At 34.9% G+C, this 26,371-nt stretch overlaps 1 protein-coding gene across 1 annotated transcript; it reads left to right on the plus strand.

Annotated features, from left to right (window-relative positions):
• Positions 1–6,887: 6,887 nt before the first annotated feature.
• On the plus strand, positions 6,888–11,582 carry LOC131611621 (equilibrative nucleotide transporter 3-like). The gene is made up of 10 exons (XM_058883558.1): positions 6,888–7,005; positions 7,466–7,517; positions 7,588–7,692; positions 9,198–9,353; positions 9,466–9,609; positions 10,263–10,368; positions 10,448–10,617; positions 10,719–10,879; positions 10,968–11,226; positions 11,312–11,582. Exons 2-10 carry the CDS (start codon positions 7,479–7,481, stop codon positions 11,423–11,425), a joined length of 1,254 nt encoding a protein of 417 aa, XP_058739541.1. The 5' UTR covers positions 6,888–7,005; positions 7,466–7,478; the 3' UTR covers positions 11,426–11,582.
• Positions 11,583–26,371: the final 14,789 nt, after the last annotated feature.

Below are 26,371 nucleotides of genomic sequence, written 5' to 3' on the forward strand. Positions count from 1 at the left end.
CCACGGGGACCCATAATATAGTCCAGATGCATGCGGGAAGTAAACATGATATGCTAACAGGAAATAGACATGATATACAAACATATATACAAAATGTAAACACATAAACAAATAAATAAACACCCAATAAAAGAAACAAACAAAGGCTAGGATCGACTTGCTAAGAATGGACCAGCAAAGGTCTATCACATCCCCAGCAGAGTCGCCAGCTGTCGCACGCTCGCGAAAATGTGAACAGAGTCGCCACCAATATATTTATCCCATAAGGGAAAGGAATATCAGAAAACCTAGAATAAGGATAAGAGAAGGTCTTGCGACCAGAGATAAGGTACGGGAGTCGGTTACGCGAGGGGAAGGTGCTAGCACCCCTCACGCCCATCGTACTCGATGGTATCCACCTATGTTTGTTCTATTCTAAGGGTGTATAAATCTAAAGCTTAATGCTAAGGGAATGCATGCAAATGAAAGAAGAAGAAACACGGGGAAAATAAGGTTTATAAATAGTTGTGCTCGCTTAGGCCCCGCGACCTAATGCCTACGTATCCTTTTCAGGAATCAGAGCGCCGTAGTTCGGCTCTTTAGTTTTTGTTTGTTTTTGTGTTTTTTAGTTGAACAGTTACATTCGCACTCCGCTGCTCGACCTCTGGAGTCTTAAGCTGGGAATGGAGCGGAAATAACGTGTCCGATTAGGAGAAAGAATGCCCTGAAGGCAGAAGAAAGAATGCCTCGGAGGCAAGAGAAAGGAGAGAGAAAATTGGTTTGTGTCTTTTAGATGTAATTCCATGATGAACAAAACCCAATACAAGGCTTCGCGTCACTTCCTTACTTTATTTAGGTCTGAGCCTTTATTAAGTGTTTTAGATGTTTTTGGTTGGTGATTTTTAAGGGGAATTAATCTGCGAGTTGAATCACACCAAATGGTAGAGAAACAGATTAGGGAATGAATCCCACTCATTTCTCTACATAATGATCGAGAAACAGATTAGGGAATGAATCCCACTCATTTCTCTACATAGAAATCGAGAAACAGATTAGGGAATGAATCCCACTCATTTCTCTATATAGTGATCGAGAAACAGATTAGGGAATGAATCCCACTCATTTCTCTCCCACTAAGTGATTGAGAAACAGATTAGGGAATGGATCCCACTCATTTCTCTCCCACTTTTAGTGAAGTGTGATCCGCCTCTTCCTTTATTAAATGTTTTAAAGTTGAAAAGAAAAAGGGAAAGAAAACTAGCCAAAAATGAAGTAACTAGCCTAAGTGTCATGATTATACCTAATTGTTAGGATTTTATGGGAAAAGACTAACCTAAAGGTTATGGAGATTATAGGTCCTAAATCTAAAGGAACAAACAAGTAAAATTACAAGCAAAACAATGATACAAAATTAGTGCAAAAATGACTAAAAGAAAGACTTGAAATATAGTACAAAACATAGAAGCAAATGATGCAAAATATAGTGCCGAAAGTGAATTAGAGGACTATTATTTTTATTGATTTTTACATGACAAAGAACAAGAATTCTAATCAAGCAAAGGACTTAAAATACAAGCCTAAACTAATATTTTTTAGTGATTATTTTCTATGTCAAAATTGTGTATTAAAGGTCTAAAATGATGGTAGAAAATTAGTAAGTTTAGTACCTAAAAGAAATAGGAAAAAAACTAATTAAACCTAAATAAAAGATATAAACAGGGGGGTGAACAGTAAATTAGGGATGATGAAAATCCAAAGGTGGCGCAGGGCCCAAAAGCATGAGCCCAGGAGCTGTCTTTGTTATTGCTTGTTCATTCAGATTGCCAAAAAACGGTGATGGTGGGCCAAGAGGGGGTGTAGGAAAGGAATTCGTGTAGCCCAAGGACATTTGATCCAAATCAACATTATTTCAGATTATTATCTTATTCAAATAAAATTTTGGTTAATGTCCAATTAGCTCTAATTAATTATAATTAAATTGGTTAATAACAAAATTAATTGAAAATGTAATAAAAGAGGAATTAGAGTTTTAGGGTTTTTCACTTGTGACCATTCAACTTAATCGTGAAACTCAGTTCTCACTCTCTTACACTCGGACGGCGCCGGAGTGAGCCTCTCTCCTCCGTCATGATACCGCCTCCGGCCACCACCAAACCAAAACAGAAATATCATCTTCCTCACCTCTCTAATCCTCACTGATAAGACCTAAAACCTAAATTTTTCAGAATCGAATTGAGCGTGATATGCGAAGTTTCAGAGAACAATTCGTTGGGGTTTTGAATCCACACACCTTAGGCTATATTATAGTATCGAGAAATTGGAAAACGATGAAGGGGAAAGAGGTATTGAAGGCTTACCTGAAACGCAAAATAGCGAAGATCGTTGAAGGAAACCGGAGAGGGGATTCTGATTCTGGTACGTGCGAAATAAACGCAACGGATGAATGAGTTCTTCAGGTGATTCAATTCAATGCTTTAACTTTATCTTGCTTCTTCTTCTTCTTCGCTTCTTTTTCTGTGTGGTTTCTGCGTATTGAATCTTTTGCGTGTTCTTGCTGCGTGTTGTTATTGTTGTTGAAGATGACGACGCCCCTGGAGCGTGTCAAAGATTGAAGCTGGGGTGAATACGTGTTTTGTGGATTCGTGATTGAGGTGCAAAGTTGAGCGAAGATGATGATTGAACGAGATTGATTGAAGGTCATGAAGTGATGGAGGTGGATGATGGTTGCAGGTGAGGTTGGAGGTTATGATGTGTGAATGGCTGAAGATGATTGAAAAGATGGTGGAGGAGGATCAATGATGTGGTGGTTCTGTTGAGGGATGGAGATTGAGAGTGAAATAGGTGATAAACATGGTGAGGTCTGAAAATGGAGAATGGAAGAAGATGATGATGAATGAGGGGACTGGTGGAGAGTGAAAGGAAATGGGATTGAAGAATCGTGTGAAGTGATGAAGAGTGGCTGAAGAAAAACGAAGGAAGGTCCAATGAATGAAGAGTGCTTCCCATATATAGAGGTGAGAAGGTTAGTTTTTGAACTCTGAATTTCTGTTATAAGTTTGTTATGAAAATCAGTTAGAAGCTGTTGGGGGTAGTTATTGGTTTGTTAATTCTGTTTTTTTGTTGGTTAGAAATTCTGTTAAGTGGTTAAAAACTGTTATGGGGGGAATTAAAAACTGGTTTTGATAATTAACTGGCAGTTAGGGAATTTAGTTAGGAAAAGTTAGGGACAGGTTGAACATTAGGAGTAAGTTAGATACAAATAGGTATTTATGTGTAGAGATCCTCTTAGTGAATTTGACTAATGCTGAACCGGTTTATCATATGTGAACCTTTGCGAAGTGCAGGCTGTTTTTTGTAGACTGTTTTATTTCTGAACTGATTTTGCTGCCAAACTCTTTTTTGCATCGCATTTGACCGTACAAGCATGACACTGACTTTGTGGATTTGGAATGAAATATCCAAACATGATGGTATGCTGCAAGCTGAAGAATGCTTGAATATGTGAAGTGAATTGTCTTGAATGTGAGGTACTTCATTGAACTTGTGAAGTTATGCATTGATTGTTGGCTGCTGTTTGAACTGTTTTTTCTGATAAATTTTCTGAACCAATGTATGTTGGAATTATGCAGGTATGGTATGATGGAAACGGCAAGGTGAACGTGAAAGACTTGGCATAGCGGATCAAGGCATGGGATGAGGCTTGAGGATTAGGAGAAATGTGAAGATGGAATAGAATTAGGCTTAGCCCAGTAGAGCAAATCAATCAGTTTGGGATATTAATTATTTGTAACTATAAACTGTTAGTTTAAACTGAAGAATGAATTGGCTAATGTATAGTACATGGGGATTTAGGATGTATAATCTTTGGACTTTGAATGTCTTTGTAACTTGGATGCCTTGAAGTTTGTAGGTTCATAGATGTAATCTTATAATGTAATAACAGGGCATTTGGACTTCTAGATATGTAATCATATGGTTTCGCAATATTTGAACTTGGATGATGTAAACTCTCTTGGAATGTATTTGTGATTCAACTTCGCTTTTGGAATCCTTTTTATAGGTTATGATCATGGTCAAGCACCAATACAACTCCGTATGAACTTTAAAAGTTCAAATTGACTTTCTTTGTATCACTGGCATGAACATCATTTGAAAGTGAATACTAAACATCTTGAATGTGTTTGAGGTCAACACCCCACTTTTATAATTAATTTTTATCAAAAGTCCACCACATGCTAATAACTTCTTTCTTGGTTCATGGTCCAAGATAACTTGTTCCTTTTTTTGTCTAAATGAAACTCACCATGTATTGCACCATAACTCATAATTTGACCAGTGCACCAGATAATAGTGTCCAAACTCCATAAGAGGATCCTTTTGATTGCAACATGAATAGGGAAATAAACCCTAATCCAGTCGATGCCTTTGATCCATCACCACTAATTTAATGAAACAACATTGTTCTTAATGAATGCATGATGTGTTAATGACCTAATGGATGAGATTATGAGATGCCTAAGCCAATTGGAAGTAAAATTAGGTGGGCAAATTTTGGGGTACAACAAACCCTAAATCCCACATAACAACCATCATACAATCGGTTATATTAGTTGAACTCCACCCTTACCTTGTATAGGGAGGCTGCCTCTAATATCCGATTGAGTGCAAGCCTTTTGCCTTTTCCCCGATCAATTCTTCGATCGATTCCTCTTCTGCCAAAACCTTGTTCCTCTTTGTCAGCAACTCCGTTCCACGATCTATTCTCCCAAAAGCCAAAACCTTATTTTCACAGAAACCGAATTCCATATATTCTCCTTATAATCCAATAAATCAAATAATAATATTTTCTCATACTCTTATTGGGCCTATTATTTGCACCTCCTTCTTTGCTATTTAACACACATACAACTTAACCCAACAAAATAATATTATTACTAATATTATTTTCTTCAACATAACCCAACTTTATTAATTCTTCGATTAACCGACTAAATAATCCAATTCCTCATCTTATAATATCACTAATAAATCCAACTTCGATTGAATTTTCATAATAAATCTTTGAATAATTTATTTAGATAATTAAATAAATTTCGGGGTGTTACAATAATGACCCGTGAATAAAAGAGAAATTTTGACATTTAAAAATAAGAATTTTGTACTTCTAATAAAAACAATTGATTATTAAAATAAAATAGGTATTTTATTAACAGTAACATGTGAGAAAATAGTAAATAGATATTTTATATGTTCCTAATAAATGATAGTAATATATATATATATATATATATATATATATATATATATATATATATATATATATATATATATATATATATATATATATATATATATATATATATATATATTCTTAGTAGATATTTGGGTTAAATAAGTTTTTAATCTCTATAAATTTTTTCTTCAAACAATCATCCTCGCAATATTTTCCGTCTTTAAAATTAGTCCCTCCCGTTAAATTCCACTAACGGAGGCTTACGTGGCATGCCATGTGAAAGAATTTTCATGACTGAACAATGGTTTTAACTACAAACAACAAATAACTGTCACTAAAAGTTCAACACACCTTTGCATCTCCTCGTACTAAAAGATTTTCAAAATCCCAACACCGCTAACACCTATGCTTATCGAAAATAGATTAAGAGCATGCCATTATTATATTGGCATATCTAGGGTTATTAAAAAAAATCATGAACAAAATTGAACCGCCAAACTGAAGTAAAAATAGCCAAACAATTACTAATGGTTAGTGAACCAAAGTTATATTTTATTAATGATTCTAGATACGAACCGTTAAACAATTAACCAATATCAAGTCAACTCCGAACCGAACATTTTGTTATATAAGTTTCTAAATATGAAAAAAGTCAATTGAAATTTTTTTCAAAAATAAAAAAAAAAATAAAAAATAAAGAAGTCGATTTTTTCAAAAATAAAAAATGTCGATTTTTTCCAAAAAATTAAAAAATGAGTTTTCTCAAAATACCCAAAAACAGATTTTTCTAAAGAAAATAAAATCGATTTTTTTTTTAAAAATAAAACGTTGATTTTTTTTGGAAAAATTAGAAAAGTCAATTTTTTCGAAAATAACAAAAATCGCTTTTTCCGAAGAAAATAAAATCATTTTTGCAAAAATAAAAAAAAATCGATTTGTTTTAAAATAAAGAAGTTGATTTGTTTGAAAATATATAAATTGATTTTTTCCGAAAAAAGAGTCGATTTTTTCCGTAAATTAGAAAAGTTGGTTTTTTTGAAAATATAAAAACCGAATTTTAAAATGGGAAGACTAAAATAAAAGGACCAAAATTGTAATTAAGGTTTTTTTTTTTATTTGGAAAAATGATGTCTCCAATTCCAAAGTTAAGATACTTGTGTTTGTATTTAAAAGTTTATTATACATAAAAATAACATTTTCACACATTTACTAAGAAATTAAATTAAATATAAATTTTTGTAACTAGATATAAAATATGAGTCAAAATTATGATTATACCCTTTTTAAATTTAATTAAAGAGTTGGACCACTTTTGTATGCTTGAGTAAATTCACTGAATTTAGTTTAATGTACCACTCTATGAACGAGATAGCATTAATTTAATTGCACTATGTAGTAAATAAATATTAAATTTTTTTTATCAATAGGTAAATTGTGTTTATTAGAATAAAGAAAGTTATTTGGACCACTTTTTAAATGCACATATTTTTTGTGCATAATATTGTTTGAATTATTTTATTAAAAGTTATAATATTAAATCATTTAAAAATAATGAATTTTATTGATAATAGTGATGAAAACTCAACATGAGTGCCTTATAAAGTCGTTTTGTTTTCCTACTATAAAAGTGACTGGAAGGAAGTGCCTTACCCACTGTAAAGTCATAAGTTTCGTTTTTTTTTTTTACCATTTTGTAAGAATCTTAAAAGAAAAAATATATATATTATTTGTGTTTGCTGCTTTTTTGTGTCTTTACATTTTTCATCTCCTCTTCTATCGCTTCTTCTTTTGCTGTGAGTAGCATTTTTTTTCTTGTTTTTTTGATGCTATACTCTTTATTATTATTAAACTTTATGATATATTCTTTTATAAATTTTATACTCTCCAACTAGTGGAACTGTCGGTATTTTTGTTTTCTTTTGATTTTCAAGATTTTCGTGAGGATTGTTGATTTGATGTAGTTTTCTTATTCCTTTTGATTTCTATTTTTTTCTCTTTTAAAAAACACTTCAGTCAAGTTAATTATCTTATTCTTGCTCAAATGCTACTTTATTTTACTTCTTATTTTTTTGGAAAAATAAAATGCATGTACTCTTTTCAATCTTTAATTATTTTTTATCTCTTAATTTAATTAATTCCGTATCCACAGATAATTTGCATTGAATTATTGAAATACTTATAATTTCTTAAAAGTTAGTATGTAGTTTCTATTAATGAGTTTTGATAATGCCAATTCCATTGTTGTTGTGACAGACCGTTATTTAGAATGGTTATAGCTAAAGTTGAGGTATCAGGAAGAGTTGAGGTATGAAATTAATTATTTTTCTTTTCATTTGCTTAACATAACTTAAACTCAAGCAATTCGTTACAAACAGGGTAAACCTCAGGCAATGGTTGTATGCTTCATTCTAGGACTTGGCTCCCTTATTACCCTAAACAACATGTGGACGATGGGTGACTATTACTATAAAGTGTTTCCGGTAAAAATCGATTTGTCTAATGTTATGTTTTTTATTCTGTTTATATATATATATATATATATATATATATATATATATATATATATATATATATATATATATATATAAGTTATATGAAAATGTGAGAATGTAATAACAACCATTGGATTTATATTTAATGGTTGAGATTGAAAGATATTTTTTAAAATTTGATTAATAATTTCTCTTTCTTCTTAATGACACATGATTTATTAAAGATCACAATTTAATCTCAACCATTTTTTTTCAATCTAATGGTTCTTGTTCATTCTCACATTCTCATATAACTTATCCATTCTCATCACACACACACACACACACACACACACACACACACACACACACACACACACACACACACACACACACACACACACACACACACACACACACACACACACACACACACACACACACACACACACACACACACACACACACACACACACACACACACACACACACACACACACACACACACACACACACACACACACACACACACACACACACACACACACACACACACACACACACACACACACACACACACACACACACACACACACACACACACACACACACACACACACACACACACACACACACACACACACACACACACACACACACACACACACACACACACACACACACACACACACACACACACACACACACACACACACACACACACACACACACACACACACACACACACACACACACACACACACACACACACACACACACACACACACACACACACACACACACACACACACACACACACACACACACACACACACACACACACACACACACACACACACACACACACACACACACACACACACACACACACACACACACACACACACACACACACACACACACACACACACACACACACACACACACACACACACACACACACACACACACACACACACACAATTTAACTGCATCAATAATATAAAATTTTATTTTAATTATAAAATCAAAAATATACTAAATCACATTTATAAAGTGTAATATTTATAAATTTGTGTCAAACTACATAAATTACCCACAAAATCATAAAAAATAATATCCAAAATATTATCTAAAAATCATAAACTTGATAAGTTTATCAAATACGTGTGGGAGAATAAGTCGTTTATTGTAAATAAAATAAAATAAAAGTGACGAAGAAGTTATCGTGGGGCAAAATATAAAATGGACATTTTAGAATTTGATTAAGAAAAGAATCCAAAATCGGTTCAAAGAGTAAAATTCAATGATTTTACATGATTTTATTGATTTAAGACCAATTTAAATCATTTAAAAGCGACCCTAGATACAATTTTACATATTTAAAAACGTTTTTACTTACAATTTAAACACAAAGACCTAAAATCGTGAAATGTTTATGTTATAAATCATGATTTTAACAATCTTGCTAAAAAAAAAACAACCTTGCTAATAATTTTTTTTCTACAACGAAGAAATATCACCCTGTTCGAGTGCTCACCATTGTTTATCAACCATTTGCATTGGTGGCGACATTGATATTGGCACACTATGAGGCAAATATCAGTACCCGGATGAGGAACTTGACGGGATATACAATTTTCTTCACTTCTTCTATGTTGGTTCTTACCGTAAGTATTTCTTAATTTACTCTAAATTTTGCGTTACCCTAACAACTTCTATTGATCTTCGATCTATTTTTCTTTTCCTAGCGATTATAAATTCACCCTATTTGATTTTTAGTTAGATATAGCGACATCCGGGGCTGGGGGGATTGGACCATACATTGGTCTATGCACAATTTATGCTTCTTTTGGAATTGCTCATGCGTTTGTCCAAGGGGGTATATCTGGTGACCTCTCCTATATGTGTCCGAAATTCATTCAGGTAGGCATTTCTAATAAATTATTTTTTTTGTTTTTCGGCAAATTTTTTAGAGGAGGAAATATAACATTGTTAAATTAAATTATATGTAGGGTTTGCTAAAAATACTGTTTTCTTGCACTTGGTGTAAACGGTTACAGGCTCGTAAAACTGATTCAGTGGTGTTGTGTTTGTGGTGTAATCGGTTACGCTATTTTCCGTAACCGATTAAATTATAGCTTACTAGTTTTATTTTTCTGTTTTAATTGTTTTGGGTGATTCCAATCATTTGTAACTTTATTGTATATAAGGGACTGACTACTCCCTGTTGTTGTTAATGCCGATTACCTCTCTCTCTCTCTCTCTCTCTCTCTCTCTCTCTCTCTCTCTCTCTCTCTCTCTCTCTCAATTCTCTAAACTTCATCTTCTCCAAATGAACATAATTCTCCATTGATTTATCTTAATTGATTTTGTATCTTCTAATAGGGTTGACATTGTATAGATTCTAGATTTTAAGGAATAATATATTTTTTTGAAAAAGATATAAGTTTATTGGACTAATATATCTCTTCTTCTCTCTAAAGTTATGCTTATAAAAAACTTCTTAACCTTTTTTTAGTGAGGTAGTGATAATTATAATCTTTATGTAGTCCTAAATTTAAAATTTTGTTATACAGTCATTTATTGGCGGAATAACAGCATCCGGAGCGATTGCGTGCGCAATAAGACTTTTCACAAAATATTATTTTGAAAAATCGAAGAACGGTCTTCGCAAAGGAGCTTGTATGTTTATTATTCTTTGTTAACTCATAAGGTTTTGCATATTTTATTCAATATTTTATTAACTCATTTTATTTTGCAGTGTTAAGTCTAGCCATCTCAACATTTTTTGAACTTCTAAGTGTTCTGGTATATGCCTTTTATTTTCCAAAATTGTCTATAGTTAAGTATTACCGTTCAAAAGCATCTTCAGAAGGAGCAACAACAGTTGCAGCAGATCTTGCAGTTGCCGGAATCCAGACAAACCAACAAGTAATTTATTTAAACTTGTAGTTTTAACAGTTATATTTATATAGCTTATGTTCAATACTTTTTTTACTAATGTACTTAGAGATTTTGAACTTTGTGTATAGGTTGAATGTGATCTTAATGAACAAGAGCGGTTAGGAGCTAAGAAGCTTTTTCTTCAAAACATTGACCATGCATTTGCCTTATTCCTTACATATGTCTTGACCCTATCTATTTTGCCTGGATTTTTGTATGAAGATACTGGATTGCATAGGCTAGGAGAATGGTAATAATTTACCATTTCACTATCGCTTTATGCTTCAAAGTTTGAAAGTGAATTTTAATTAAAAAAACATTTGCGATTATATGTTTAGGTACCCACTTGTTTTGATCACTGTCTACAACATCACTGATTTGATTTCATCCTACATTCCCATCTTCAAGTGCTTGAAGTGGGAATCTAGAAAGGGATTGCTAATCACATCTCTTTCTAGATTCTTGTTGATTCCAGCCTTTTACGTCACTGCTAAATATGGTGATCAAGGATGGATGATTCTTCTGGTATCATATTTGGGATTGTCCAATGGATATCTCACTGTATGCATTTACACATTGGTTCCTAAGGGGTACAAGGTTAGTTTATTTTCTAACCTTCACTAAAATTGTAGGATTTTGTGAATTATTATAATCAAAACGTTGCATGTTTACGATTTTATAGGGTCCAGAGCAGAACACTTTGGGCAATTTGCTTGCTCTATGGATGTTAAGCGGTATACTTGTTGGCGTCTCTCTTGGTTGGCTATGGACACTTGGAAAATCAGAAAAATTCTGATAAGAATTTTAAGAATAAATCTTGAATATTTATTGGTGTATACATTGTCTTATTTTATAGCTTCATTTTGATTCTAGAATTTGTTGGTTTCTTAATGATACTCTTATTAGTCAAGATTGTTATTTCCATTAGTTTATAGTAAAAAGAAGGTCAAATTATGCACACATACATTTAGGAATGGTTGAAAAGTAAATTTACATTCTTCAAAATTAAGATTGTTCAACTTATTCACATGTCTTTTACAATTATATGATTGTGATAACGCGAAAATGTATCACATATTTGGCTTGATTTACATAAATTATTTCCCTATTTTATTTTAATTATGTTGTTTTATGTTGGTATTATGCTGGTATTTTCATTGTTTTAGGTTTTATGTTCGTTTTGAGGACTATTTGTGAAAAGGAGAAGAAATGGAGCTAAATCCACTACTATTTATGCTTAAAAGATGAAAAAGGGGTGCTGAAGTAAGAAAGGGGTGCCATCTCCAAAGTTGGAGACCCCCGTCTCCAAAGGCCCAAAGCCCACAAATGACCACGTCACAAATGGAGACGCCCGTCTCCACCTCTCCACTATTTTCTCCACTTCTTTCTCACACAAGGCGCACGTCTCCAACTCTTTCCAAGTCAAAACCGTTCCTAAATTCCGGGGGAAGAAAGAGGAACACGTGAAGAAGCAGTTACCACATTTCTCATTATAAATAGAGGCCTCTACAAAGTGAAAAAGGGTTGGACCATGCTTTGTCCCAGCCACAGTTTTTCTTCTGCATTTTTATTCCAGCATTTTATTTCCAGCAATTGTTTTCTATTTTGTTTATCTTTTCTCACAACAATTTCTACACCGAAAATTGTTGTGAACTTTTAACTAGATCTAACCTTACGTTAGATCATAGTATTTTATTTCCTTGTTTTTATTTGATCGAATAATTTATCGAAGAACAATCCAACCGTCTTGTGGTGGAAGTTCAAGTACTCCAAGATTCAAGTTTTATTTCCGATTTATATTATCCAGGTTTCTATTTACCGCTTTAATTATTATTATTATTATTGCATGATATATTATATGCCAATTAATATGCCTAATATTATGAACCAAATTTATTTATGCATGTTTAACTATATTAATATGTCTGGCTAATTTATTTAGATATCGGTATGTAAAGTAAGTTAACCGTGGGATCCGAAATAAATTGGCTTAATTATATTTTATTAAATATCACTTGTTTTTGGTTTGTATGTCTAATTTAATTAGTAAGTCTTAAAACCAATAGAGCGAAAGTTTGAGGGCTTAAGACGGTCAAAGGTTAAAATCAATAGAGCTAAAGTTTGAGATCTTTAACTGGATAGTAGACATAGGACATTAGTTTTAAGGATGGCGAAAGCGTATTAAAACTAATTAGAACTTATTTATTTTCAAAAAGTGTTTTTAAACCCGCGCGGGATGGCGAAAGCATACGTTAGGGATATTAGCATGTTCCGAGTCAACAGAGCGAGAGTTTGAGATTAGGAGATTTAAGTAGATAACGACTTCATAAAACAAGCATTTTATTAATTACGTTGTTTCCAAAAAGCTTTTCTAAATCTAATGGGATGGCGAGAACGTACATTATGAGTTAGGATCGTAGTCTGAATCAATAGAGCGAGAGTTTGAGAGGAGGACTTTTAAATAACATAGTTAGTAAAGATCTTTGATTTAATTAAAATCTGGCCAATGGAACTTCGGATCACCTAAGTTAGATGAAATACATACTGATATCCATTTATTATTATATTCCTAGATTTAAGATTTTAGTTTCCCCTTGTTAATAACCCAAATATCATTAGCCTTAGCTTTACATAGTAACTTTAGATAACGGTAGGTCGATTTATAGTCCCTGTGGATTCGATATCTTTTAAAACTACACGACACGACTGTGCACTTGCAGTTATCCCGACTAATAGACACGTAAAGTCGCGATCAAGTTTTTGGCGCCGTTGCCGGGGACTATTCAAGTCGATATCGTAACTCGCTGTTACACCGTAGAGACTAAGGCATTTATTTTTATTTTTATTTTTATTTTTTTCATTTACTACTATGCATCACCCAAACTTTTTCTACAACTCCCAACAACAATATTTCGAGGGATACCAAGAATCCCATAAATCCGACCTCGAGATACTGTTGGAAAATTTCAATGCGTCACAAACTTATTCTCACCCAAATTACCTCTCCAATTACCAATCCCAAAACTTTGAGGAGTCGCAAGTATTTTATTCCAACCAAACCTATCCTCAATCGAATTTCCTCTACGATCACCACAACCAATATTTTCAGGAGTCACCATAATCCCATAAATCCGACCTCGAAATAATAATGGAAAATTTTAATGAAACATCTATGATGACAAGGCGCTTTGTGGAAACGCAAAATGCGACGCTAACCTACTTCGAGGAACCACAAGAATCCTATAACTCTAACCTTGAAGCATTAATAGAGGATTCCAATGCAACGCAAACTTATCATCAACCAAATTTCCTCTACGATCACCACACCCAACATTTTGAGGAGTCGCAAGATTATCATAAGTCCAACCTCGAAATCTTAATGGAGGAATTCATTGAAGCACAAACTCTCTCTAGGCTAGAATCTATGATGACGAAGCATTTTGAGGAAACACAAAACGCAACGCTAACTCCCTTTGAAGAATCTCAAGAATCCCATAATTTTAACTTCGAAACATCAATGGAGGATCCCGACGAGACGCTAACTCACTCTAGATTAGAAGCCATGATGGAGCACTTTGTAGAGACACAAACCGTCCAAAACCAAGAGTTTATCAAACAAAGTCTTCAAAACAATAAAACCCTTAGGCAACTGACCATTATGGTTGAGTCCCTCGCGACCCACAACATGGCATTAGAGACTCAAATCGCCCAACTTGAACAAAAGCCACTAGGATACTTACCTGAGGAGTATATTGACATAACCATTAGTGAAGAACAGATTGAAATTCCTGAGGAGAGTGATAATGAGATGGAGGAGAGTAATTATGAGATCGAGGAGAGTGATAATGTGGTTGAAGAGATTTCTAGTGAGAAAAGAGTGGCCATTGAGAAAAATCCACCAACACCATCTGAAAGGGAGGTTGTAGAAGAGGTAGAGAGGAAAACACCTATTGTTATTCCTCTTCCCTATACACCACCGATTTCTTTCCCGCAAATTTTTGTGGAAGCTAAGGTAGACTCCAAATCCATAATGTATGTGAAGATATTGGAAAATATCCACACTAATGCACCCTTATTTGAAGTCTTGCATAAAAAGAGAAATTTAGGCGACCATGAAACTAAGGATATCATTAGTGATAAGAGGGTAAGGTTAACCTTTGAGGTGGTGGATAATATCACTGAGCCTGAACTCGAAAAACTGAAACTTAGGATAGATCCAGAACCGCCACCACGATTTCAAATGAATGAACCACCCCACGGAAGAAAGAAAAGAAAAGGTGAGGGATATGTGAGATGGCTTGATAAGTGGCCATGGAAAATGAGGTTCGCTAAAAGTTCAACCGAGGAGTCATTCTCGAGAGAACCACCTTGAGTGCTTGCACTCTTAAGCCGTCAAGCTATCGATGTTAAAAAAAAGCGCTGCGTGGGAGGCAACCCACGAGTTTTCAATTTAATGTTTTCCTTTTATTGTTTGAATTTGCAGAAAATAAAGATATGGATTACCTGTCACGTCACGGCCATATCTAGGCGAAAAATCTATAGACGATCATCTCAAAGATGAATGGGTCTCCACGCACATTCCTACGAGTGTTGCTGCTGGTGGTGACACAGTTGATGAGCATGATAGGAAAAGGTATTTCCTCCGGACGCGGAGCAGATTTGGTTGTGATAGCCCGCCGGTAGCATCTATATAGGTTCTGAATTTTCTTCTCCACCTTGGATCAAAACATTGAGGACAATGTTTGGTTTAAGTGTGGGGGAGAAGCTTTACCGCTTTCATTTGTTGTTTTATTGTTTTCTAGTTATGTTGTCAAGTCTTTATATATGATTTTCTGTTGTTATCGAATTTCCCCAAAATTTGAAAATTTTAACCTCCAACAAAAATTTGAATTTTGACACATGGCATACACACTCTGAGAGTATAGAGGTTGTCACACTTTAGGCATTGTTAGAAAGACTTGGAGATGTTTCAACAACATCGATACCGTCCTGACACCCTAAACCCCCTCATTATGTGATATCAATTTGGATGCCCATTATGTCGAGACCTTAGGCTCAAGTTTTCAAAGTAGCTCTTAAGTAGTTTATATTAGCAGTCGGCACCATCTTAAGCACAAACTACGTAGGGAGTCGATGAATATAAGTGAATGATCCTGTTTTTTATAAATAAATGTTTTGATTGAAAAATAACCTTCTAAGTTAGGTGACCCTCACACGGTCATTTAGCCCAACGGTTGTTAAGCCAATAAGGATTTAATAATTAGCACCCACTGTTGGTTGGCCTAAAGGTCACTGGTACTGGGCTTGGTAGGGTGGACTATGGTTCGATCCCCCGCAACGGCAGTTGGGAAAGATGGGGCTTCACCATTTAAAAAACCAGAACCCCGTGCTAAAGAAAAGAAAAGGATCATAGTCGCTAACCGATTTCCCTACTACGTGCGTGTACGGATAACGGGCTTAATGTGATTGCGCTTGAATGAAAAGAGTGAAAGGAAAAACGAGAGATATAGGTTGAGTTATAATGGCATAATTCGAATTGGTTTGTATAAGGAGGGAGTTTTTGAACATTGTGTCATTACGGTATCCTTGGTGTTGATATCTATTACCTATCGATGTAACATTTGCCTAACACAAATATGATTAGGAGTCGTGTCATGCCCTTGTTTCGAATCGAGCTTAACTATTTCTTTTTACCGTGTGGTTGATTGCTTGAGGACAAGCAATGGTTTAAGTGTGGGGGTATTTGATAACGCGAAAATGTATCACATATTTGGCTTGATTTACATAAATTATTTCCCTATTTTATTTTAATTATGTTGTTTTATGTTGGTATTATGCTGGTATTTTCATTGTTTTAGGTTTTATGTTCGTTTTGAGGACTATTTGTGAAAAGGAGAAGAAATGGAGCTAAATCCACTACTATTTATGCTTAAAAGATGAAAAAGGGGTGCTGAAGTAAGAAAGGGGTGCAAAGAAAACCCAAATTCCTAAAGAAACAAAGCCCAATCCACGAAAATAGAGGGAGATGCCCATCTCCAAAGTTGGAGACCCCCGTCTCCAAACTGAGACCCCCGTCTCCAAAGTTGAGATACCCATCTCCAAAGTTGGAGACCGCCGTCTCCAAAGGCCCAAAGCCCATAAATGACCACGTCACAAATGGAGACGCCCGTCTCCACCTCTCCACTATTTGCTCCACTTCTTTCTCACACAAGGCGCACGTCTCCAACTCTTTCCAAGTCAAAACCGTTCCTAAATTCTCGGGGAAGAAAGAGGAACACGTGAAGAAGCAGTTACCACATTTCTCATTATAAATAGAGGCCTCTACGAAGTGAAAAACGGTTGGACCATGCTTTGTCCCAGCCACAGTTTTTCTTCTGCATTTTTATTCCAGCATTTTATTTCCAGCAATTGTTTTCTATTCTGTTTATCTTTTCTCACAACAATATCTACATCGGAAATTGTTGTGAACTTTTAACACGATCTAACCTTACGTTAGATCATAGTATTTTATTTCCTTGTTTTTATTTGATCGAATAATTTATCGAAGAACAATCCAACCGTCTTGTGGTGGAAGTTCAAGTACTCCAAGATTCAAGTTTTATTTCCGATTTATATTATCCAGGTTTCTATTTACCGCTTTAATTATTATTATTATTTCATGATATATTATATGCCAATTAATATGCCTAATATTATGAACCGAATTTATTTATGCATGTTTAACCATATTAATATGTCTGGCTAATTTATTTAGATATCGGTATGTAAAGTAAGTTAACAGTGGGATCCGAAATAAATTGGCTTAATTATGTTTTATTTAATATCACTTGTTTTTGGTTTGTATGTCTAATTTAATTAGTAAGTCTTAAAACCAATAGAGCGAAAGTTTGAGGGCTTAAGACGGTCAAAGGTTAAAATCAATAGAGCGAAAGTTTGAGATCTTTAACTGGATAGTAGACATAGGACATTAGTTTTAAGGATGGCGAAAGCGTATTAAAACTAATTAGAACTTATTTATTTTCAAAAAGTGTTTTTAAACCCGCGCGGGATGGCGAAAGCATACGTTAGGGATAGTAGCATGTTTCGAGTCAACAGAGCGAGAGTTTGAGATTAGGAGATTTAAGTAGATAACTACTTCATAAAACAAGCATTTTATTAATTACGTTGTTTCCAAAAAGCTTTTCTAAATCTAATGGGATGGCGAGAGCGTACATTATGAGTTAGGATCGTAGTCTGAATCAATAGAGCGAGAGTTTGAGAGGAGGACTTTTAAATAACATAGTTAGTAAAGATCTTTGATTTAATTAAAATCTGGCCAATGGAACTTCGGATCACCTAAGTTAGATGAAATACATACTGATATCCATTTATTATTATATTCCTAGATTTAAGATTTTAGTTTCCCCTTATTAATAACCCAAATATCATTAGCCTTAGCTTTACATAGTAACTTTAGATAACGGTAGGTCAATTTATAGTCTCTGTGGATTCGATATCTTTTAAAACTACACGACACGACTGTGCACTTGCAGTTATCCTGACTAATAGACACGTAAAGTCGCGATCAAATTGTTAAATGGTTGTTTTTTACAATTATATTTTCACTATGTTATTGGTGTGACCAATATTTTATTTACTAAATCATAAATTTGTTTGGATATATATTATGTCCTTAAATTTTTTGAAAAAATGACCTTTTCGATTTCAACATATCAAGTGCTATTGCAATAAAAAGTCAACTAACTCTTGTATATTGTAGTGTTATATTTGTGAGTATCCTAAGCTAGGGTGAAATTCTGGCGTAACAGATCTATATGTCGTGAAAGATGTCGAGACATGTGATCTGTCAAGAAACATCAACAAGGTATATACATAAAATTATGCCAAACTGAAAGATAAATTACACCAGTAATTATTGACCCTGTTCGGTGAAATCACACCTACTCTGGGAGCATACCAAGCTAGGAATAAAGTCCACTATCAGCAGTATTAATTCGTAGCTAAACTAGTCTTAAGCTTACAACCCCTCACTTAATCCCTACCTAACGATCCTTCTACCTAGGTACTCCCTAGATATGGAATATCCCTATCCCACTTCCAATCATCGCAATGATGTTGTACAGTTCCCTAGTCCTAGGAGTTGTAGGAACGACTCAATATCCAACTCATTCGGATCCCACAGATAAAATAGTTTAGAAGACATACTTCCATGATAATCCCCAGCCAAGACTCTTGACTATGACCATGAACTTGGAGTTACTTCAAAGCTTCCTCCAAGAACAATACTCCTCTTGCCTATAGGCTTCGAGGATCACAAAGGTAACCTTCCCACAGGCCAGGAGGTTTACCTCGACAAACCTTAAAGATTACATTTTTCTACTTGGTGGTTGTCTTCTTCTTTCTAGGTTACAATGATTCTATTTATAACCTATTCCCAACTGGATCTGGGCCTTCAATCACAACATATTTACTGTTACAATATTGTAGTATCTTCTGCTACAATCAAGGTCTTCAATCTGTTAGTTTCTGAGAATATCTCTATAATTAGAAACTATATAATCTTCAAATATTCTGATTTGATTCTTCTGAACGATTCCTCAAATCTTCTTATTGATTCTTCATACCTGTCAAATAATATATCACGACTTTATTTGACTTGCACAATATCCCTGAATATTCTACATTCTTTTGTAGTATTTAAATCACAGAGATTTATTTGAACTCTTCACTTCAGCTCATACATGATGACGTAACATCCCACGTGACATATTATTCCAGATGTTGGATTACTGCAACATAATATGTTCTATCATTTCAGTGAGACTCTTTGTTGTACCTGTTATTCTTATACATTTATACATACTAATCCTTTTATTTGTTTTACAAAAATTAAGTCAACCCTAAAAACAGAGAACTAACAATCCCCCCCTTTGGCAAATTTTTGGCTAAAACAAATAAATTACATATTACATATTAATACATAAAACAGGTGGAACAGAACTTCTGATGGTTAGTAGACCTCAGCAACTGGGCAATGGCTGCAGCAAATGTTGAATAGAGTCAGTCTTTAGATATGATGCCAAGACATCTCGTACAACATCTTCAATTCACCATTCTTATTTAGCTCTAGCACAAACCTTAACACCGATAATTTGGTGTATATGAGAAAGAAGATGAATTTCACTCCCCCTCAACCCAGGAACCAACCCAAGAACCAATTCTTCTCATAGAAGACCAATGGTGGCATAAGAGGATCTGCTAAGCCTTTCTTTATCAGCAGCCCCTAGTCGACCTAGAGCATGAGAGGAAACTTAAGTAGTATCCTCATGCTACCAAGGGTAACTCAGAACACAAGTCACAACTATTTTCATAACTTAGATCACAAGTCACAAAACTAAATCTCAGATCCGGCTCAGCCTACACTTCACTATGCTGGAACAGTATCTGGTCATTGCAGTCTTCTGATTAAACCTCCGAATGCCAAACCTTTTCTCCCCCTTTTTGGCCAAAAATTTACAAAGGAAGTCGTCACAACACCAGACCCGCGTATTGATTACCCAGATCCGAAAGAACCCTATATGAAAACAGTAGAACCACACACAATGTGTGAAAGAACCCTGATAACTTCCTATAAATAGCTGGTCCTCTGTTTGTGAGATAATAATTCCTTGAATTTGACTCTTTTTGGTCAAAGATGTCGTTATTCGAAGAGAGAATACCACCAAAAACTATGTGTACCGTCTAACAATCACTTCAAATGCTTTATTATGCTTGGACTGTTTCTTCTGATTAGATTAGTCCCAAGACATGCACATGCGAGGAAAAAAGTACTTTCTAGACTTTCTTTTTACGAAGCTGGCTGTACAGTCTAGAATATTCCTTTGTTAGGCTCAGTGATGGATTCATGTCAAGAACAATGTTCTGACATCCTACAAGACATTGTCTTCAAATTCATACACTTCTTCTCTGATTTAGTTGATGACGTTTCCCAACCCTCTTCATATACTCAAAAGCACGACCCTGATGTCTTCAGACTACTTTTTTAACAGAAATCTTCTCTCTTGAAAATTGTGCCTGACACCTTCTTGGAGAGGATTGCAAAGTCTTTCTCCTTTTGTTAATACTTAACCACTTAAATTGTTCCACTGACTCCCCCTATCAAAGACAATCAAGGCTCAGGCTAACCTTAAGCACTTGAACAGATAGCTTCACTTGAGACAGCTCCAGACTGGACAATTTTTAGTTTCAGGGAACTACCTCGAACTAGTCACAAGAACTTATCTTCGCGGGTCCACATTTTTGTATGGACAAGATATCATGTAACATCGTGTGAACTCAACGTCAACCATTTTCTTAGCGTGCTTACAAGCTTTACTAAGATTCAGACTTCTTGGACCGCAACAGAAGAACTACTTTGATCTGACATGCTGATCAAAATAACCTTCAGTTCTTTAAACTTACTAGTATTTGTTGACACTAATGACATCTTCAACGTAGTAGATATGCATTGTCCGAGCATATTATGGCCAAAAGAATCTTCTTATTCTAACCATATATAGAACTGTCACTTCTGGTCATGGTATTGGAATATTGAGATTCATGGTCCCAAGTCTTTTCCACAGACTATTATCAGCAATGATGTCACAACATCATTTGCGACATTTCTTTCAACAACCCATCTCAGGTTCTTGAATCATTATCTCAAGGACTCATTATGCACCAAAGTCCTTTGGGAAGTTTTAACAGAAATCTCACTACTGTAGAATGTGAGAGAAATAACCTCTCAGTCATTTCCTGATAACATAGATCAGAAAGCAGACTTGCACACACTTCAGATTTGTACCCTGACTAGGTCATGGTTTTTCATCAGATACGTGCTCATCTTCATACACTCAGCAGATGATATGATTTCCTTCCTTTAGAGGTATAGTCCGCTGATAAGACTTCCTCCAACAGCCAATGACATTGTTATGCATCACTTGAAGCAAGTGGATTCCACGACACGTAGTCACAAAGTCGTTCCTTATATGGTCAGTCACTCGACCCTTGATCCCATCCTGAATTGAATAAACTTCCTTAGTTGGGAAGCAGAGAATTTAAGTGATGTTCAATCATCAGTTCTGACATTAACCTTTGTTTCATAATTTTGCTATGGTTATGGAGAAAACTTTCATAGCCACCTAGCAATCTTGTAGGGGATCCACGAGAATCAACAGGTAATAGTTTATTAACCCTTCAAAGATCATATCTCATATGCACATCATACAGACCTCCTGTCTGATTATGAGATGTTTGGATGCCATTCTTTCTGCACCTATAGAAGAGATTCCCTCTAACAGGTATCTGAAGTAGGATTCAACGAACTTGGCATTAACTTGATCTTTAATGGTCATGAGTAGACTGTACATGCCTAGTCTACTTCATCAGAGCACAAGTATCCACAACATTCCTTGCACTGCTACTGATTCACCACATAAGTGAATCCAAACAATAAGAACCTTCTTCATGAAGCCACTAGAAAATCCATATCCTTTGATTTCAGAGATGAATATTCCATCCACCTGGTTTCTTTGATCCAAAGAGTCCCTCAGTTATGAGCTCATTTTACATAAAGGGCTTTAGTGCAGATTCCTTTATGAGTTTTGCTCAAGAGCTCGACTATTGTACATCCACATACCTTGGCCAGAAATAAACTGACACAGAGATAGATAGACTGTTGATCGTGTCCTAATCAACTTGTACAAATCAAATGTATCCTCTTCTAAGTCAGGAGTAGTTCCAAACAAAAATAATCACAACATTTTGTTTAGTTCCCAAAACATGTGTTCTTCAACCAGTAGCTGCATACTTGCTGAAGTAATGTTATAACATGTCATAGAACATCAGTTACTTCTAAATATATGTACTTGGTGATATGGATATTATATCATCCTCCGAGCAGCCCTAATATAGATGGCTGAGCTATCCTTCAAATAGCCATATTCAGAGTTACTTCCTGAAAGGAGTCAAGAGAAATGAAGACTCGCGTTGAGACCAGCTTGAATGGTTTCAATCTTTCTTCATGCTACTTGAAGAAGCAACTAGTCAGTCATGCTAAAGTGCCTTTATGAGTGGACTTGAGACCTAGAAATCAAGTATCGTTGGCTCCTTTGATTGATCCACCAATGTTCATACCCCATAATGAGTGCAATTTTCTGAGGACATCAAACCCTAATGCTAAGAGAACCAGGTTTGAAAGAGATACCATGCAGCGGAAATTCCATAATAGTTCCTCATCATCTTTTAGGCACAGAGCTTTGTACCTACTCACCACATCCCATGTACCGGCAGAACAACCTTGATTTTGAAAATAAATAAAACCCTCACGAAGGCATACCATGGCCCTTGATGCTCAACACAGTCCATCCTCCACTTTTAGGGACCATGTACACATCGACGATCAACATATCTTTTCATCACAAACCTTCCTTGCCGAACCAGAAAGTATCTTCCCAAGATCTCATCCAGAGATAGAACAGGATGCCTGCTTTAATACCAATTGAAATTCTGGCGTAACAGATCCAGATGTCGTGAAAGATGTCGAGACATGTGATCTGTCAAGACACATCAGCAAGGTATAGACACAAAATTATTCCAAACTAGAAGATAAATGACACCAGTAATTGTTGACCCAGTTTGGTGAAATCACACCTACTTTGGGGGCATACCAAGCCAAGAATGAAGTCCACTATTAGTAGTATTAATTCGGAGCTAAACTAGTCCTAAGCTTACAACCCCTCACTTAAACCCTACCTAATGACCCTTATACCTAGGTCCTCCCTAGATATGGAATATCCCACTTCCAATCATCTTAATGATTTTGTACGGTTCTCCTGTACCAGGAGCTGTAGCAACGACTCAATATACAACTCATTATGATCCCATAGATAAAAATAGTTTGGAAGACAGACTTCCATGACAATCCATACCCAAGACTCTTGACTATGACCACGAACTTGGAGTTACTTCAAAGCTTCCTCCAATAATAATACTCCTTTTGCCTACATGCTTCGAGGATCACACATGTAACCTTCCCACAGGCTGGGAGGTTTACCTCGACAAACCCTAAAGATTACATCTTTTCTACCCGGTGGTTGTCTTCTTCTTTCTAGGTTACAATGCTTCTATTTATAACCTATTTCCAACTGGATTTGGGCCTTCAAACACAACATGTTTTCTATTACAATATTGTAATATCTTCTACTATAATTAAGGTCTTCAATCTGTTAGTTTCCAAAAATATCTCTATAATTAGAAACTATATAATCTTCAAATATTCTGATTTGATTCTTCCTGAATGATTCTTCAAATCTTCTTATTGATTCTTCAGACCTGTCAAATAATATATCACGCCTTTATTTGATTTGTACAATATCCATGAATATTTTGCATTCTTCTTTAGTAATTAAACCACATAGATTTAATTAGAACTCTTCACTTCAGCTCAGGCATGATGTTGTAACATCCCATGTGACATGTTATTCCAGATGTTGAATTACTCCAACATAACATGTTCTATCATTTCAGTGGGACTCTTTGTTGTACCTGTTGTTCTTATACATTTATACATACTAATACTTTTATTTGTTTTACAAAAATTTAGCCAACCCTAAAAACAGAGAAATAATGTAGGGCGCCCCCGTCCAAGAGCGAGATCGTCTATACGATGTCCTTTGGGCTCGCCCTTGTCACTACTAACAAGTTTAAAGTCGTTATTCAAAGGAAAGGGTGTCCACCATTACTACCTAAAGGTTAGATGGTTAACAACATCTCCTCATCATGATGGAACCGTTGCCTCTCCTTAGGGTTACCCAAACCTTAGGCCCAAAAGGCCTCTATAAATACTTATTTCCTTATGGGGGAAATGATAGATCTCAAGCCATACAAATTACACCTCATATATGCTTATACCTAAGCATACTACTTAATAACAAAACATATCATCTCACATGAGCAGTGCCTCTAAACCGCCTAAAACACGAATTTATGGTGCTTTTATCCGACGTGGGAAAGCCCTAACCACCATATAACATAAAATATCTTCTAAGGTGTATAAGTCCCCCTTACCTTATAGGTGGAACACTGACATGTACTTTTTTACCATTATAATGGCACACTCAGTGGGGCCCGATAAAATTTACTTGGGCCATACCTTTTTCAACATTATCACCCACTTGTTATTACCCTTCATTCTTACACCTAGTCAGTTTCAACCATGGTTAACAGGAGAGCACCATCCCCTACTCTAGAAGGTATCACTGGTAGCGGTGACGCTGATACCTTGGCGGAGATGCATGATGCCATTAAGTTTGATTCAGAAATAATTGATTCATTTTTGTTGTTTGATTTGTTATAATTGACCGTGTTTGATTCAATAAAGAAATAAGTTTTTGTTAAGATCTGATTTTATTTAGTTTATGTTTTGATTCGTTTTGATTCAATCTTGTGACTAGGCTTTGGATTTGGAATTAGGGTTAGCTGTTGGTGGTATATGGTGGAGGCGCCGTGAGGAAGGAGGTGAATAGGGTTCCTCGTGAACCCTAGTTTGACCCTTTGACTCCGGTCAACTTTTCCATTTAATTAAGTTCATTTAATTTATACCAATTTAATTAAAATAATAATAATAATACCCAAATTATGTTAATAATAATCTTAATAATTTTACACTTTAACAAAATTACTAAATCAAACGTTAGGGTCATAACGAATAAATAATTAAACATTTTTTATTTTAAAATCTAATATAATTAAAATATGTATTTTGCAACATAATTAATTATTAATATAAATAGGGTTAATGAATTATATTTTATATATATATATATATATATATATATATATATATATATATATATATATATATATATATATATATATATGTCATACCCCAAAATTTGCCCACCACATTTTTATACTCAAGCTCATCAACAGTTCAAGATCTAAGTGGATGCACACTCTCTAAAACAAACAACCCACAATCAGGGTTTTTGCTTCTCTTCAAGAAAAATCAAGTTCTGACGATTCAAGTGGGCCTCATAACCTCTCACATGCCTCAAGGGATCCTCATGCCAATTTTCAAGCTCTGATTCAAAAGATTGCTCACCCAATGGCCCAAACGATCAATAATCGACTAGTTGACCTAAAAGTCAAACTATGGTCAAAGGACAGTCAAAACTCCTGATTTTTTGTCAACAATATTATTTAGAAGTATCATTCACCATTTGATCAAGGATTGATCATGGTTCATCAAGAAAAGATCAGAAATCAACAAAATCAAAAGTTTCTAAATTAGGCTTTTCATACGAAAAAGTCAACTGAACTTTGACCAGTCATAACTCCTACATGGAACATCAAAAATTTCCCTTTCAAAGCTTATTTTAAAGGATATTGAATTCTCTACAATTTTGTCTCTCACATGCCAAGTCCAAAAATGCTTCATTTGAGAGATATGGATCAAAACATTATAGGTCCTTTTTGAAAGTCAACCAAAAGCAGTTTTTTGTCAGAGCCCATACCATCAAGATAAATTCTTCAAATGGAAAAAAGCTTCCAAAGTGGCTTGTAGAGGACATTTTGAGGTTTCCAAAAAGTCCTAGAACTCCTCCATATCTTAAAAATTGAGGGAGATATGCCTTGTCAAAGTTGGTCGATTTTAAGAGAAAAAATGTGAAACTAAAGGCTTCAAATTGAATTTTCTTGCAAA

Source organism: Vicia villosa, linkage group LG6, assembly GCF_029867415.1.
Source record: "Vicia villosa cultivar HV-30 ecotype Madison, WI linkage group LG6, Vvil1.0, whole genome shotgun sequence".
Classification (NCBI taxonomy): domain Eukaryota; kingdom Viridiplantae; phylum Streptophyta; class Magnoliopsida; order Fabales; family Fabaceae; genus Vicia; species Vicia villosa.

What these genes read in the sequence shown, in the direction of transcription:
- LOC131611621 (XM_058883558.1), top strand. Translation starts at nt 7,479, where the DNA reads ATGGTTATAGCTAAAGTTGAGGTATCAGGAAGAGTTGAG. An exon ending in AGGTATCAGGAAGAGTTGAG is followed by an intron (nt 7,518 to 7,587) that starts GTATGAAATTAA and finishes CGTTACAAACAG; the next exon opens with GGTAAACCTCAGGCAATGGT. An exon ending in CGGTCTTCGCAAAGGAGCTT is followed by an intron (nt 10,369 to 10,447) that starts GTATGTTTATTA and finishes TTTATTTTGCAG; the next exon opens with TGTTAAGTCTAGCCATCTCA.